General features: G+C 43.6%; 1 protein-coding gene across 4 annotated transcripts in view; it reads right to left on the bottom strand.

Annotated features, from left to right (window-relative positions):
• Positions 1-18011, bottom strand: part of CEP63 (centrosomal protein 63) — a 395360-nt gene that overhangs the window by 303813 nt on the left and 73536 nt on the right. For all 4 annotated transcript variants that reach the window (XM_085634243.1, XM_085634242.1, XM_085634244.1 and 1 more), the window contains exons 4-5: positions 11908-12003; positions 9050-9172 (exon numbers count right to left, since the gene is read on the bottom strand). In XM_085634243.1, the coding sequence (XP_085490369.1) occupies positions 9050-9172; positions 11908-12003 (219 nt within the window). The remainder of the gene's footprint in view (positions 1-9049; positions 9173-11907; positions 12004-18011) is intronic.

Genomic DNA, 18011 nt, shown 5'->3' with positions numbered 1-18011 from the left:
TAAGCAAACCCAACATATATGTATAGTGTCACATTAATAAGTAGTAATTACCAATCTCCACTCCACCAGGGAATCCCTCTGACAGGAATCTGCCGCTAGGACAACGCAGGGCAGCAGGGAAATCTAACAGGCTCGGCACTCCTCCACTCTATGCTATTCCACTGTCCCAATTCCACTCTACGAAACTACAGTGTTCGCTATGTACACAATGCACTCCACTGTACACCACTTCAGAGTATACGCTATTCCAGTGTATGCCACTACATGACAATCTAATAAACGCTATTACACTATACACAACTCAATTCTACACCACTCCACGTCACTACATTCTAAGCTATTACACTCTGCACTATTCCACTGCACCATACTCCACTCTACGCTACTCCATTATACGCCATTCCACTCTACATCACTGCACTGTATCCAAGTAAACTCAACATTATTCCACTCTACACCACTGCACTGAATGCTGCTCCACTGTAGGCCACTCTCACCGATGCCACTCCATGCTATTCCACTCTGCAACACTACATTCTACGTTATTACACTGTACACCACTACAGTCTACGCCACTACATTCTACCCCCTCTACTGCACAACACTCCACTTAATGATATTACACTCTACGCTACTCCAGTGTACGCAATGCCACTCCACTGTACCCCACTCCAGTGTACACTATACCGCTGTGCGCCACTCCACCTGTATTCTACTCAACTCAACACCATTGCACTCTACACTATTGCACAGCATGGCACAACATTGTATCTCCCTGCACTCTGCGCCACTCCACCCTAGGACCACTCCACTCTACGCTATTCCAATGTACGAAAGCCCATTCTACCACTCTCCACTCTATGCCACTACACTCTACGCCAATCTACTCTACACTATTCCACTGTACACAACTCCACTCTACGCCACTCCCCTCTATGCTATCCAACTTTATGCCAGTCCACTCTACGTCACTCCACTCTATGCCACTCTACTCTACCCCACTCCACTCTTTTCCACAACAGTATACGCTGTGCGCTATTCCACTGTGCACCCCTCCACTGTACACCACTCCACTATACTTTATTGCACTCTATATCATTTCACTCTATTCTACTGTATGCCACTATAATGTATCTCACTCCTCTGTACAAAGTTCCACTCTATGCTGCTCCACTCTACGCCACTGAAATCTATGCTACTCCACTTTACGCTATTACACTCTATGGCACTCAATTTTAAGCCCCTCCACTGTATGCTATTCTACTGTATGCCACTCCACTCTACAAACCTTCAGTGCACACTATTCCACTCTACACTACTCCACTGTACCCCACTACACTCTATGCCGCACCAGTATACACTATGCAGCAGCATGTAACTCCCCTCTACACCACTGAACTCTAGGATGCTTGAATCTATGCCACTCCACTCTACCCCAATACATTGTACGCCACTCCAATGTAATTGTACTCCATTGTTCCCAATTACAGCGTATGCCACTCCACTGTATGATATTGCATGAAATTGGAATGTTAATAATCAAAATCTCAAAGTAGTTGATGATTAAATCTCTCAGTTACATATTTTTAAAAATCTTTCAAACACTGGGTATGTGAGGATGCAGGGAATTAAAGGGAGGAGTAGTGGTCTTGCGGCCAGAGCTGCCAACTTAGAAACTGGGAAACCAGGTTTGAGCTCCGTCTCAGTTCAACATCGTGTGATTCTGGGCAAATTTCTCAATCTTCACATGTCTTAAAAAAGTGTAATCTGGTGCTCATTTAAAGTACTGTGATGCCCTCAGGCCAAGTTCAATCTAAATTAACTGCAAAATAGCCTTTCAGAGGGCAATGATTTGCTGCACTTTTTAGCACAATGGGTGTCAAAAACAAAACTTAAGCATCGACTACTATTTATAATAAGATACCTGGAGTTTTGTTATTCAGTGATGACTGTTCCATCGAGGCTTTTCAGTTAAAATTGGAAGTGCTAGGAATATAGTATCATGGTTATGCTTAAATCTTGAGGACATGGTTTTTATTGAGAAAATGTAATGATTTTTAATCAATATCAAAACAGGATGCATCCAAATGGCTGATAATTTGTGGCCCGATTAAGCTAAACATACAAATGAAAGTAACACAGTTCATCTTGAGGTTCCTAATTGGAGATGATCTAAATGATCTAAAAGAATAACTATTGTTCAAGTTTTTCCTGCAACACTTTGCCAACAACTTCAAACCAATCCACTCAAATGTTTTGTCTTTAATTATCTTTTAAATGTTTGTTAGTGAAGGCCATGACGTGTATGACCAACTGGTATTATCTGAATCCCACTTTATTCTCTCTACTGGGAGAAATTTTAGAAGGAGTCTTGCACATTTAGTGACCGCTTCAAGTCTAGCCAACCTAAACCACTTGTGGCATGGTACTGGATGGACTGAAAATTAATGACTCATGTAACGAAGTTGAAGAATTATGGACATGGGTACTGCCACTGCATTGAAGTAACTCACACAGGAAAAAAACTGCTGGATTTGCTACTGCGAAACAGGGGGTACAAGAGTCAGAAGAAACAATCAGACTGCTGGCAGTGCCTCGAGTATGTGTGGTGGAATAGCACCACAAAAGAAACCCTAACAAATGCATGTATGTTGAGAGTAGAGAATAACGTGTGAGGCAAGAGATTGAGTACTGAATATGGTTGAGGCACAAGAGGAGAAACACAGTGGACACCAATAGATGAGAAGTGGGAGGGGAGAAAGTGGAAAGCATTGGAGTAGGCAGGAAATGAAGAACATACACCATCAGAGATGCAAAGAGAGCAATAGTGGAGGCTGTACACCATCGGAAGAGCAGGATGGCAGAGTTGAGATCAGCCGACTATGGACAGCAGACAATGAAGTAGAAAAAGAAGGAGAACAGCAGCAGAGGAGAGAGAAGACACTGAGAATGCAGCATTGGAGGAGCTGGAGGACAGAGGGGAGTGGCAAAGTATGAGGAAGATGGATGGAGAGCAGAGTAAGTGGAGAGACAGCAGGACATGCGTGAGGGGTATGCCTACAGAAAAAACATGCTTAGACCCAGCAACTTATAGGAAAATAGGTCAGAATTGTATACAGCTACAGCACCAATGAGGAGGGTGAGTGGTAAGGTCTGTATCATTAAAGTAAGTAATTAGGAATTTTTTTCAAACTGGGTGTGTAGTGACTCAGGCACTAATGCATACTGATGGGAGAATACAGGTGAAAGGGAGCACCTGCGGAATAACAACCACATTAAGGAAGTGAACAGGAGTAAGGCAAACAGTCTCCTCTTTAGCCACATCTTTCACTTTTCATCAATATTTGTTTTTTTTCTAATATTAATAAATCACATTAATTCAAATACATACAGTGAATCGGACCCCTTTCACCACTACACAACTCCTCTGCTTCAAGAGTATCAGATTCACTTCAGGTAAAGTCCATGGGCTCTAATACCTATTATTTCATGGAAATGTTACGTTTGGATTGGGAAGAGGAGGTTTGGCCTCTGGCATGATGACAGATATAGAGAAAGCATTTGTCCTGGTAAACCGGAATCATTCTGGTAAGCACTAGAACAAAAGCTGTTTCCTTTCCAGTTTGCCAGGTAACTTGCAAATTTGAGGGTGCAATTGGACAAATGGTTATCACTAATAATTGGAAAGACATAATAAAGATTGTGAAAAGAAAACAATAGGGCTGGCCCATCTCTTTCCCATTTCTGCTCTGTTCCTTGAACTGATACGAAGGTTACACAGATCTGCTGGCATTTTAGCTCCAGTCAGGATTCCAGATACTTCTTAAATGTTTTTTTTTATAATATCGTGCTATATTTACAATCCACTCACCACACTTTTTAAAGGTCAAGAACCATTTCACATATATTGTTAATTTCCTAGGCAACTGGATTAATAGTCTAAAAAGAGAGGTTTTATCAGCTATCCCTCCAATTTTAGGTATCAAACACGTAAACTCCCCTTGAAGATATCCGTTAGTTAAATTTTCAGCCAATACTTCCAAACTATACAGGTTAAATGATAAAACCCAATACTTAAAATGAAAGCTCAGTTCAAGACCTAGAAAAGGATGGCCTTTGACCATTACAGGCACAATAACAATGGATAAAATGAATTCTCTGCCACAATTTTCTTCTTGTACCAATTGCCTTTGTTTCTTGATAAAACATTTATTTCAGGAGTTGAAATCTTTGAACATAAATTTAATTAGAATGGGTAAAACCCCTAATTGATAACAAAGCAATTACATAAAAAGAGGGAAAACATTGGGTGGGCCTTGATTTATTTCAAGATTTTTTGTAAGCCGTAGCACCTTCTTACTCTTAAAAACGAAGTGAGCCTGCAACTGCCTATGATTATTAAACAACTTTTTTGGCATCCATGAAAGACTCATAAGCTAAAGGGGTTACAACTTCAATTCTAGCATGAAAATTATTTTCAGAAAATAAGATTCAAACAGTGCTAGATCTCTGAAGGATCTAGGAAGCGCTCTCTTGCTTTGGTACGATCCAAATTAGGAATCTTCATCTAATATTTGGGATAATCCATCTATTATTTTCACTGTGAACAGTGTCTTTAGCATGGTGTTTAAATCAAGCATGTTTTTTAAATCAAGCAATAAAATAATACAGTAACATGACTTGTTCTAAATTGTGAATTTATTAGGTGCTACTATTTGACCTCAGACCCAATTCACCATTTCACCGTCTCTTGAAACACTAAATGACATCAAATCGAAGGAAATAAGGATGTCCACACAGGATTCGACTTCCATCTGCCACTGTTTAATTCTTTTGCCCCGCTGCATTCCCTAGATGGTGTGGATTGACTACCCTCAATTCCAACGATTGGGGATAGAGTGTGTAAGGCTAGACCAGGACCTGATATTACGGGTCTAGTGGGGAGGGGCGAGTCAAGGAGGGAGCCCCTGGCCCCGGGCATGCTATCTCTTAATCCCTCCCGGGTAACACCTATTAGGTCACATTTAACTACTAGTGATCCTGATATACCAGAGAGTGAGATTATTGGCTGTGAATACATCAGCATACATCCGGCTATATCAGGAGCTCCCCCAGTTACTTTGATTTCCGCCTCCACTGGTTCTCCCCCTTTGACTTTGGTTTCATGGAACATCGCTGGCCTCTGTAGTAAAATAACTCTGGAAGACTGGTCTATCTGGGTAAATATGCATGATATCCTGGTATTCCAGGAAACCTGGGCTGTCGATCCTATCTACTTCCCAGGATATTTAAACTTCTCCAAAGGGGCTGTACGTGGAGCAAAAGGTCGTCCTTCTGGTGGCCTTTGCATTTGGGCCAAGCAAACCCTTGGGTATAACCTTAGGGAACTGACTATAGATAGTCCTGACCTATTGATCATTGCATTAGCCCGCAAAGATCTCCCTGAAACTTTGATTATAAATATTTACAACAGGGGTCTCCCGGGCGGCCGTGGTACAAATACATTCCTCCAATTAGATGGGTTTTTGGATAAAGTCAATACGGGCACTAATGTTGTAATATTGGGCGACTTGAACTGTTGTTTCGAGCCACTACCAGTTGCCCCCGTCTCTCTCACAGGGGAGGTGGACGCGGTTTTTAATATCCCACCCCTGGATCTCCCTCCTATCAAGAGGTGGTCCGAATCCGCTACTCAGTGGATGAGCCTTTGCATGGAGCGGGGCTATAGAGCTGCCAACGGTCGGACTCCATCAGATAAAGTCGGTAGGCCGACATTCTCTGATGGTAGACGCAGCAAGAGTCAAATTGACTATGCCCTAATTAAGGTGGAGTATTGGCCCATGCTATCTGATATGGTGGTCCTAGACCGACCCGAGAGTGATCATAACCCTCTGGTCTTGAGCTTATTACTATGTCCAGCATCTAGAGATAAACCTTCTGAAATAGTGACCGCTGAAGCTTTATTGACTAATAACCAGCGGCGAGTACGGTGGGACAAGGTAGCAATTGATAGTGTACTACTGTCAGAGATTAGCCAAAAGGTTTCCTGCGCTGTTGGGGATCTACAGCATCTATTGAGTGCTGAAGACTCACATACTGAGGCCACCCTAGTACATGACCATTTATTTTTAGATCTTAAGTCTATTTTCTCTAAACCATGTAAGGGCAAAAAAATTGTTACCCAAAAATCTAAGTCTTGGTATAATAAAGCATGCCGAATCTCATATAACAAATTGAAACATGCTATCATCACTAAAGATTGGGTGGTTATTAAACAAACCAGAAAAGACTACTCCAAGGCTAAAGCAATAGCCAAACGAGAGTGGGATAATGACCACTGGAACGATCTTTTGGCCGCTAGCAAAAATAGGAATTTATCCCAGTTTTGGCATATTGTAAAGTGAGGCAACTGTTCTGATACCCAGATTCCCAGCAACCATGTTTCTCCGGGCAACTGGGTCTCACATTTCGAGTCCCAGTTTTCGGATGGAAGCTTGGTTGAGGGGTTTGCCCATGCAGAAAGCAGGGATTTGACCATCTCCTCCACTTTTAATTTTGACTGCGCGGAGGTTGCTGCAGCCTTGAGAAAGGTGCCTAGTGGTAAGGCCCCGGGAATCGATTGTGTTCCCGCGGACCTCTTCAAGTCTGACCCTGACAACTGGGTACCGTATATTGCACATCTCGCTAACGCTATAGCTAGAGGGGCTGCTATTCCTGATTCCTGGAGGGGCGCAGAGATCCTTCCCATTTTTAAGAAGGGCGATCGTTCCTGTCCGGGGAACTATCGCCCGATCAGCCTTATTGACTCCGTTCAGAAGATAATTGCTAGGATGACCCTGGCTAGAATCCAGGCCTGGATTGAACAGGAGGATATCATCTCTCCACTCCAGGCCGGTTTTAGACCCTGCACTAGTACCATCGACCAGGCATTCAAATTTCAACTGATTGTCTGGAAAACGGTTTATCTACGTGGTGGTACCTTATATGCTGCCTTTATTGATCTTCGGTCAGCATTTGACTTGGTCAATAGGACCAAGCTATGGGATGTTTTGGTGGAGCTAGGGATTCCGGGAGACCTTCTGAGCATTATCATTAGGCTGTATGATAACAACTTCGCCCAAGTGCGCTGGGGGAAACAGGGCCAGATTACTGAAAGATTCAGGGTCAATCGGGGTGTCAGGCAAGGGTGCGTCCTTGCGCCAACGTTGTTTCTATTGTTTATCAATAGAGTGGTCCAGTACTTTTCATCTACTCCCACTGACGCACCCATGTTGGGTGGAAGTAAACTTCCACTCCTCATGTTTGCCGATGACACCCTACTTCTTTCTCAGACACTCTCAGGGTTACAGTCGGCATTGAATGTCTTTTCTAAATTTTGCAATGATTTTGATTTGTCTGTGAATGTGTCCAAAACCAAATACATGGTATTTAACAAAGGGAAATGTGTGAAAGGCCAAGTGTTTATGAACAATGATTTGCTCGAGAGAACTAACGTCATGACCTATTTGGGGGTAGTATTTGAAAACAAGTTGGACTGGAGGCCGCAGATTGACGTCCTCACTCTTAAATTTGCTCAGCTTTCTGGATGTCTCGTCAAAGAACAAAAGCAATCCCAGTCGAAAATAATTGGCCCCCCCAATGAAAATCCATAATGTTAGGATAAATTCAGCGATCCTTTATGGAGCTGAACTCTGGGGTTTTGCCAATCTCTCTCCCCTGGTCAAAGCTCAACACAAAATTTTCAGAATGCTTACGTGCCTCCCCAGTTCCACCCCATTGAAACCACTACTGCTGGATCTCGGCTCCCATTCATTTGACGACATCGCTAGGTTTAAGCCATTGGCCTTTTGGAGGCGACTTTGGACTGTTCCCGAACTTGGTCCCTATGCCAAAGCCTTTCTTGATGTTCGTTCTATTTTGGGAGCTGGTAACATCACTTGGTTCAGACAGGTTAGACAACTTTTGGAATCCATGGGTTTAGGTACTTTGTGGACTGACCCAGCCAATAACTCATTTCCCTCTAAAAAAGATTTTAAAGATCTATACTGGTCAATGGTACTGCAAAAACAATTAACTTCCGTTTCAACCGACTCTTTGACTGGTAGGTTTCTTGAACAAAAGAATACCCCATTCCTTGAAGCCTACTGGGATACCATCACTAGGCCGAGAGATAGAAAACTTTACCACCAGTTTAGAGTCGGTACATTACCAACAAACTTATTCACTAAAAAATGGAAGGGTGTATCGTCTGATTCTTGTAACTGGTGTTCTGGATGTGTTGACTCCGTGGGTCATATCTTCTTTGTCTGCCCTGTTTACGCAGCCCCTCGGGCTATATGGCTAAAACCCCTTTGTCGTACTCTGGGAACTAGGCAAGGGTCAGTAGCACTTGATTTCCTGCGCTTCGACACTAGCGAATATGTTGTAGTTGCAGTTGCCAAGTTTTTAGCTTGGGTGTGGCTTATTAGATTGAGGAGGCAATAAAATTATTGTACCCTGGATTTTTGAGATTTTAACATTTTGTATTATGTCGTAAAAATTTTTTTTTTTAAAATAAGACAAACTATCCTGTTTATATTCTTTTATATTCTGTAAACTGTCTTTTTATGATGAATTATCGATAAATAAAGACTTTTTGAATTGGATGTCCAACCAATGTTACAGGTCTCTCAGGTCTCAGGTGTATACAGCAACGCAATATCAGTCAATAAGTGACAAAAGTATACAACAAATGTACATCTGAAACGGAGTCAAACTACACATCTTGAAGATTCACTAATGAACAATACTATCTCCAGGACGCTCTTTACAACTTTAAACCAGCGGAACCAATTTTGATCCCACTGAGAACTAAAACATGATCCATCCAAGTCAGCATGGTATAAAAAGACTGGAAAAACGAAAGTGATACTATATTTTATTGCAGATTTGTCTCACATTACATATGTAGCCACATCCCATCATCTAATAAATATACTGGAGAAGCTGTGTTTTGGATTGTTTGCATTATCTGAAATAACATAGGTATAAAAATCAATTATTTCTTTACCTCAACCTTTCTGGTCAGCCGGATAACTTCTGATCTATCCTCCTCATTACTTCTGACCCCATCATGTGAATCCTTCAGCTGTTTTCGCTGCAACTTCTCATAGCTTCTTTTCAACTTGGCAAGCTGTGAGATTTAGAGGACAGTGTTGGTAAACTGAGAATCAGAGAAATGGAAGATAGAGAGTGAGGAAAAGAATGAAGTAAAGAGGACAACCAAAAGAAGGACAACAAATTAAGTAAGGAATCAAGAAGTAGCAAAAAACAACGGATTACTTAACCTGCCAACCCTGTGGCTTGTTTCATATGATAGAGGGCTCTCTGGAAGGAAAGAGATGCCTTGAAATGTCAGTCACAGTTGTCAATGGCTCACCTACCTCTAACACATCATTAAAAGGGACCTTTTGTAGTGAACAATTAGTGTATCTCGTGCATATGCATACATCAGTTAACAGGTATGTACTATCAAGAACACCAAAGTGTTGCTATATTTGGTAGACTAAACCTCACACTTTAATGTATAGAAGTTCCCCCTCTTGTCACTCAAAGAAACATAGATCAAATCACCCACGGACATCGCTCAGCCTATGAATAAAAGATGCCATTAGTCTAGTCAGTCAGAGACTTCCAAAATACATTTAGTCCAAAGCATACCTACTAGGTATTATCACAAAGTCAGTCAAGTATATCCCCCCACCTATCATTCAGATGTGTTAAGCCCACCTTTAGATTGAAATACTTAATACAGTTGCAGCTGGTCACAGGTAACAGATTAAACGTACCCCGTCAGTAAGACCATCTTAACACAGTCACAGAACTGACTGAAATAGTCGGACACCACTTTCAAAATTTGGCATCCCTCACTCGGACAGTGCCAGCCATCTCACAGTCACAGACCTATCTTATATAACCGAAAACCGGACAAAATAATAGTCTATCTATTGCATCTACTTACAAATATCATTTGAATAGTGAATTGGATTTTTAATCCATCTTACTGAAATGTCATTGTAAGAAACTGACTTACTAGCTGGAAGGATGTGAGCCCTTCATAAGTAATAGCTCTGCAATTGTCTTATTACAGGGAACCAAGTGCCCCATTATAGCACTTGACTGTCTAAGGGAGGTAAGCAGAGCAGTTCAAGGCTTGCTCAAGAGCGGTGGTGTGGCCTAGCAATCGTGTGTCTGAGTTGGTGGTAAACTGCAAATGTTTTCTGACCGCATTTCGTTGCAAAACATTCACACATACCAAAGCGAGTCGGTATTAGGAAAGAACGCCCTAAACACGCCCCTTCCTAATACCGAATCGCAAAGCCTATTTGCGATTAGGTAGTAGATGACCAAATCACAAATAGCGTTTGGTACATGGAAAAAAGCATTTTTCATCAGCAAACTTCCTGATTCTACGAATCGGGCCATTTGCGACCAAAAATTTGCTTTGTATATCTGGCCCTAATTGCCTACATGGCCTGAGCAGGTCTAGGGCCCTCCTTCCGCTGGGTCAGGCAACACTGCGCCCACCACACTCTTCCTGTTAAAGGGTTCAGTGCCTCAGCACTGATGCCATCACAACAGACAAGTCTGAAACCTTCCCCATGGGTCACTAGCAGTTCTCCCTCTGGATAAAATATAACCCCAGTAACCTCACTCATGTGGGTCACTACATACAGGCCCCTCACAAGACCTCTGACCCTCACCCACAGCATTTACGCTGGGGTCTGTAGCTACCACCAACCTGGTGAGATGAATGGCTTTCCTAAGAAAAGAACAGTCCTCTCAAACCGGAGTATTCCCCTGATGGAGAATCTGTCCTGGGCAGCCTCCCCCATGGGAATCACCCCGGGACCCCTGGCTCACCTGTCACTCATGATAAAATGGTCATGTTTTCCACCATTGAAATCTCCAGCCCCACAGGGGACACTGGTTTCTGTGTAAGGTCGCCTCAACCAAGCCCACCTCGGGTCACCTCCCGGCATCCAAGTAATCAAGCTGGGGAACAGTTAGGGGCACTAAAGATGCCTCTGTGAAATTTGTCAGGAAACCCTGTAAACAGACCCTGCTGACTTCTACCTCATTCAGCTGACTGGCTGCCCCCACCCACTGAGTCCATTCCCGGTTAAAAAGGACCCCAAAGCTGGTACACCTAGGATGCACCAGGTAGAAGTCTGCTAAAGCAGAGCCCTCTGAAGTCTGCCTTTATGGAAGCTTGAAGCGGCAATCCCCAACAAAAGCGCTACGCTACACACTTTGACTGATATTCAGGGTCTCACCTGGAGAAGGCACACAATGGTCACTTTCTTGGGCTACTGCAGGCTCCCTTCACCCCTCCTGCACCACCTCCTCATAGGCATCTGCCCCAAAGCAGATTCACCTACATTGCACTCAGAAGCGGTCTGCTGGGTAAAGCCCTCTGCAGCCTTCTCTTGTGACTGCTCAGACTGTCAGTCACAGACAGAAGTGTCTAGTACTAACTGATCTCAGGCACAGGGTTCCCATCTCTCAGGAGCAGATACCTCCTGGCCACCTGGTTGTGCTACTGCGGACACACCAGTCCTCTGCACCACCTCCCTGAGGGCTGCAATCACCAGCTAAACCAATGCCTCAGTGCCGCACCCCAAGACTGGTACAACCACAATGCACCAGGTAGGAGCAAGACTCAGCTAGTGAGACAAACTCGCAGTACAACAGTTAAATTCTAAAAATGCTGGTAGACTAAATGGTCAAAATCCATCGAAAACCATTTGTTACAGCCATCAATGCAGACATAGGCACTATCTACTCAGTCACAGACATCCCTCACCCTCAATAATAACAAGACATCTGTCAGAGTTGCCAGTATAACCCATCATGAGAAAACCTCACCTCCTGCTGGAATCGCCCCAGTTGCTGTTCATATTCTGCAGCTAAGCTTTGTTTCGCTTTCTCAAGGTCTTTCACCTGCTGTCTCAAAACCCCAACCTAAATGCACCAAAAAATAACAACATGTTACATCCATCTAGATAAAGAAGGACAGACAACCAAAGTCATGGACATCAAAGACATGCATTGGGTTTATCATATCAAACTGAAGATAGGAAACATGAAGAAAAAACATTTATAAAAAAAAACTGTGGAATCAACAATGCATTGTTTTCACTCTTGTAGGAGACTAGCTTGGTATATGGTGCACACTTATTTAGGTGAAGCATCCTGCACTAATCCAGATTACCCTTATGGTGATTTTAGAGGTCTTAGACAACCATAGAACGCTCTCTAAGTGGTAGCGATGGAGAGCTGCCTTCAGGCTTTGTCCAGAAGGAGTGTTCAGCAGCTTGTTTTACCAGAACTAATCATATAGTGTAGATTAAACCAAAAAGAACCACATAGTGTAGTTATAAAAATAAATATATTTATTAGGCACACTCACTAACACATTGGTATATCTTCTACTCCAAGATATCAACACAATACACACAATACCTCAAATATAAACGGGTAAGTCAGTACAAATACACAGTGGTCTCCAGGGGGAGACCAAACCATATACTAAAGAAGAAAAATGTGGACTGCGACCGTATCGGTACTTGGACCAGAAGACTCAAAAGAGTTGGGGACACAAGAAAACTCCCAAGGTAAGTACCCAGGAACCCCATGGAGGCTGTGTGCAGAGTGGAAACACAGCTGTGTACTCAATGCAAGTCAATGGATAAGTCCTGGTTGCAGTTTTCAAGAAGGGCGCTACCCAGTGGACCCTGAAGAAACCCTCTTGAAGACAGGAGGTTGGAGAGTCACCCCACCAGTGGATACCCTAAGAACCAGGATACCTACACTAGGGAAGTTGGGTGCATAGGTGCAAAGTGAAGTCGGAAACCGTCATAGACCACTATGGAGGACTTCAGCAAAGATGAAGCTGGCGAAGAAGTTGAAAAGGTCCTGGGGAATCAAAAGATGGAATCTTGAAGAGGAGGACCTGCAAGCCGAGGGGACACAGTCTATGTCACTCGGAGGTGACCAGGAGGCACGGAAGAACAATGACCACTGGTGACGGAAGATGCAGGAGCGACAACCGTGACCTTGGCGCTGCAGCTTTGAGGACCAGGCGACGCTGTGGAAGACCAGGAGCCATTCACGAGCTGTCCCACCTCGGATGTCAAAAACCAGGGGGTCGGTGTCCGGTCATCAACAAGCCTTGGTAGCCGCAACAGACGTGGTTAACGGAGAATGTGCAACGTTGGACCAGCCAGGTCCAAGGGACTCGCCAATTGCAGAAGAGTCAGAGCAGGCTCAGGGCAAGCAGGGTAGCCCACCGAAGCCAAAGAGGACCCTCAAGAGGACCCACAGGCCGAAGGCACAGGAGTTGCAAGAGGACCGCGAGCAGCTCACCAAAGCTGCAAGCCCACGGTGCATAGGATGCAGTGACGACGAAGATCTTGGCAGGAAGAGATGCTGGAGCTTCTTGCAGCCCAAAGATCTCTGGAGTACAGAGTCAACAAGCCTTGGCAACTGCAAGTTGACACAGTGCACAGGGATCCTGTTCCAGCAGTTCCAACAGGGAATACTGGCCTCAAACTTGCTGAGAGGACAGGTCAGGCCTCGAGGGAGTTGCAGAACCACCACCTGTGTTGCTGAGCCTTTCAGAGTCCGTAGGACGTCAGGTGCAGCAGACCTGTCAGTGTTGTTAGGGAGCCTGCAGATATCACTTTAAATGCTGCAACCTTTCCATGCTATGGTACCGCCAACAGGCAATACATTGTTTCAAAGGCTGCAATGATTGTCGGCTGTTAGGTTGCTCCTGGGGGTTGCATCAGAAATTACCAAGCTTGCGGCAGTCATTACTAGATTTGGCTCAATCACTTGCCCTCTCATTGGCCCTCACTGTGCAAAGTCAGTTTCACAGTGGCAACAGGATTAGACCTCCTCTTGCACTCTGGAGGTTGGTCCAAATCAGCACATTTAATTGCCAGCCACTCTGCCCCACTACTACATCAAAGATGCCACCAAAAACATCTGCCAAGGCTGGGGCTTTTGTGAATATTGGCATGCTGTCATCAAACATTGGCTGAATATGAACAGGGATGAGGAAGAAATATTTGCACAGAAAGGGGATGTCAGCATAAGCATAAGCATTGGCAGCAGGAGGCATTCTGCCTCAGCTAACACTGGGACCCCTGCGAGCAAAGACGGGCCAGAAATTCCTTCTGGATTCACAAAAACCAGGCATCAAGGTTGGACTGTACTTCTGAGGGGCCCGTGCAATCAGGAGTGGCCCGACCACTGGGATCCTCACATGCTACATTTTCTAAGTCTCGGCAGACCCTGGATAAGTTAATTGTTCCCATGCTGCCGGATACCTCTTGTAACGGGGACAGGCAGGAGGCCCGCATTCATTGGGAGTCTCTTATTCATATAGATGTCACTTTTCTTTTTTATTTCTCTTTGCTAATGTCTTTTGATTCAATTGTGGATGCTTTAGCCCTGCAGGGTCAGCTTGCATCTAGCTTTGGTATCATGAGGGTTATTTTTATTATTAATTAATTATGGCTCTGGAGGAAAACCTTGTTGAGCCCTTTGGGTGGGTGTTTCGGATGGCCTATGGCCTGCCCCTTTAGTTCTTCTCCCCACATCCATCCTTGGTCTGGGGAGCTTTGGGGGAGGGGTGTACTGAACTCCTGACTCCTGCTGTTTCTTAGGGCCTGGGGGGTGGCTAACCCATTTTTGGGGCCTTGCATGGGAGGGGATGGGGATGGGGCTTGGGACGGGGATATTGGGAGGGTCTGGGTTCACTTTAGTCTTTATGCTGATTTTTTGTTGCAACGTTTAGTTGGGTTGCTGAGCTAACAAAATAAATAAGAGGCCTTAAGTTTGTGGATGGCAAAGTTGGGACCAAGAATGATTCTGTGCTATTGTTCCCTCTCTCCCTCTCACATTGGTCTAATCAGTTAATGCAACTTGATCAAGATGATTATACTCCCTCGGTACCTATACTTCTTTTGGTGCATACCTTTGTATTTAGCCAAAGATTTTTTTTTTACACTATCTGGCAAAAATTCATCCAGGGGAATAGAAAAACCTAGGGCTAACATACGTATACTACAGCAACCACGACTGGAGGGTGGACTTTTGTTACCAGATTTATGTATCTACTTTCTAGTAGCATTTTATGTCCCGACTAGTAAAAGTATTGGGGTGCGAACCATGGGGGCTACGTGGATTGTTTACGGAATTCCTCCCTTGAGGAGCCAATATTACCCCACACTTCGGCATTATCGGTACTGTCTATTTCAAGCAGACTATTTTTTTTTACACTTTTTAGGCCGATAAGAAAATGCGGATATTGGGGATTACATTATTTAATGCATATTCTTATATAGGTTATAATCCTTACTTTCCCCCGTCAACTGCACAAAAGTTGTATTAATTGCTGGTAGGCATTCTGCTTACTTAATTAAGGCTCTTTTTTTGAGGGTGACTGTCTTCTCTCTTTCGAGATAGTATCACAGCAATTTTCTCTTCCTCGCTAGGATTTGTTTTGCTACTTACAACTCCAGCATTTCATCATGGGATTGCAGGCAGAAGATGTTAATTGTTCCGCTACGGTCTTTTTAGAATACTTGCGGCAGGGCCCACCTAAGAAGGGCATTAGTCAGGCGAATCAAATGATCCTGGACACAGAGGTCCAACAAGAGACTGCTATTTTTCAGACATTGGCTGATAAGTGAAGCCGACATCTCAGGGTCCAAGTTATTCCTGGTGAAATGAGGCATACAAATGTTTCATCAAATACAGTACTGAATGTCTCCTGGGTTAAAAATCGTCAGTTAAAATTTATCAATGACTTCTATTATATTCCTTATCATTTACTTCAATGTTCCAGTGATTTTTCACTACTGGCAGACCGTATTTGGTAAGCTGCATATGCTTCTCCAACTATCGTGAGATGGGACCCTAAATTAATCGCATTAGGTAATTCACCTTGTGTACTGGCCCACCTAAGTGGTATCTTTTTTTGTGATATCGCTCTAGCTCGACTGATTCTGGCCCAACATTGTTTGCTGGCCCATTCTCCCAACACTATGCTCTGGTGGCATGAATTTATCAATATAGGACGCTTGGAGTGCCTGATTATCGATAATGATGACCGGTGTCATCAGCTTAGGAAGATATGGGCGCCGCTTAGAGGTTGTTTGGCATAATTGCAGGAGGGTCATGACAATTGTGAATATCCAGGAAGGTTAAACTGCCAGGTGGGATAACCAAGGGTACCAAGGTTGGTGCTTCCATGAAGGAACTACTAGGAGAACCTCTGTGTGCTCCCTTCTTATCTTGGATGGAAACTTGCTGATCAATGGAAATAGGGGAAAAGCACAGAAGAGAAGCCTGAGCTATCTGAAGCTCACAGCAGCCCCTCACCAAGCCCCATGACATGAAAGGAAAGAGCAAAAATAAGAGAGGAGAGTATCCTGGGGAGATGCAAATAAATCTAGCCAAGGAACCCCCTCCAAAGGCGCTGTGATCCCCTGCAATACTATAGGGCACACAGACAGGGAGACCGAGAAGGTGAATGTGCAGCTCAACAAATCCCAATGTCCATTTTCCCTCCCCCAAAGATCGATCGCTGACAGATGTTCTGTTCCGCCCACAGTCCTATTTGATCTGCCAAGGCCGCTAACCAGGACATTTGGTTACCCCTAGATGATTCACTTATGCCCCTTTCCTGGACTGTTCGATCTGATCTGAACAGGCCTGTATTTTATACTTTGAGCAACGAATAACAGAGCCTTTAACACCTCAGAAAGTTCCATCTAGTTTGAAGAATGACTAGATTCTTTCAGCATCCACATTTTTCCTTCAGTTTCACTCCCCACCCCAGACTGCTGGCATCTGTTGCTATTGTGAGCAAAAAGGGGAGCTTACTAGATATTGGTCGGTGATACATGAACAGGAGCTTCGTAGTCCTGCGACAGGATTTCCGCGAGATAGGTAATATGCAAGATGAAACAAGTGTAGCTGATTACAGGGGACCAGACACAACTAGGCTGCCATGGCCCCTTGCACTCTTAAACACTCCCTTGCTGGAGGATTTTCTGCTTGTAGGAATGAAGATAGATGGGGCATCCATTTCCGTTTTTTGTTATGAAGGGAGAAGCTCCTTCCCAGTTTCTGTGTTGAAAAAGACTCCAATGAACTGGAGTGTCTGAGAGGCAATCAGCTAGGTCATGAAAAAACGCCCATAAAAGCAGTTGTACAAATATAAAACATACCTCGATTTAATTTCATTACAAGTAATAAAGAACAATCCAGAGCATTTAAAAACATAAAATCAGATTATTACAAATATCTGTCTACCACATTTTCCATTACTAATTATACAGGTAAAATCCCAACGTTAAAATGTGCAACGCTTTTCATATTAATTTCCAAAATCGCCTCTACCCAAGGCCCTTACTACCTGTGCCCCTAAGTTATATGAACCTATTGCCGTGTTCTAAATACTGGTTGAAGTCATGCTCTTTCTAACATAGAAAGCGGCCCATAAAAATTATGACAATCTACCACAAATCAAGTGTTGGCAAGGACTGTAGGTACAAATAGGCAGGGCGACATTGTGTAAAACCTAACTGACTTATGATTGGTAAAATGTACCGCTTCCTGTATTGAGAATACAATTTACACAAAAAAACCACATGCATGGTGTTCTGGGGAATCCTGTCATCACAGGGGCAGTTTATTAGTTTTGTGGACCAATCGTTCATGGTGGGAAAACTGCATAATCAATGGATTATATCCAATCTTAAACGTGTAGGAACAAACCAATGCCATGGGTTTAAAACAGATTTAAGATAAGGCTGCATATTAAAAGTAGTTAAAATCAGTTGATTATTGGATTTGGGAGTCCAGATATCAAATCGAGATTCTCAAAGTGTGTCATGGCTTCCCTTTTCAACGATTTTCTGCTGATTGTAACTAACTGATCCGGTTTCCCAAAA

This window comes from Triturus cristatus, chromosome 11 (assembly GCF_964204655.1).
Source record: "Triturus cristatus chromosome 11, aTriCri1.1, whole genome shotgun sequence".
Lineage (NCBI taxonomy): Eukaryota > Metazoa > Chordata > Amphibia > Caudata > Salamandridae > Triturus > Triturus cristatus.
This window is presented reverse-complemented; position numbering and strand designations above follow the sequence as displayed.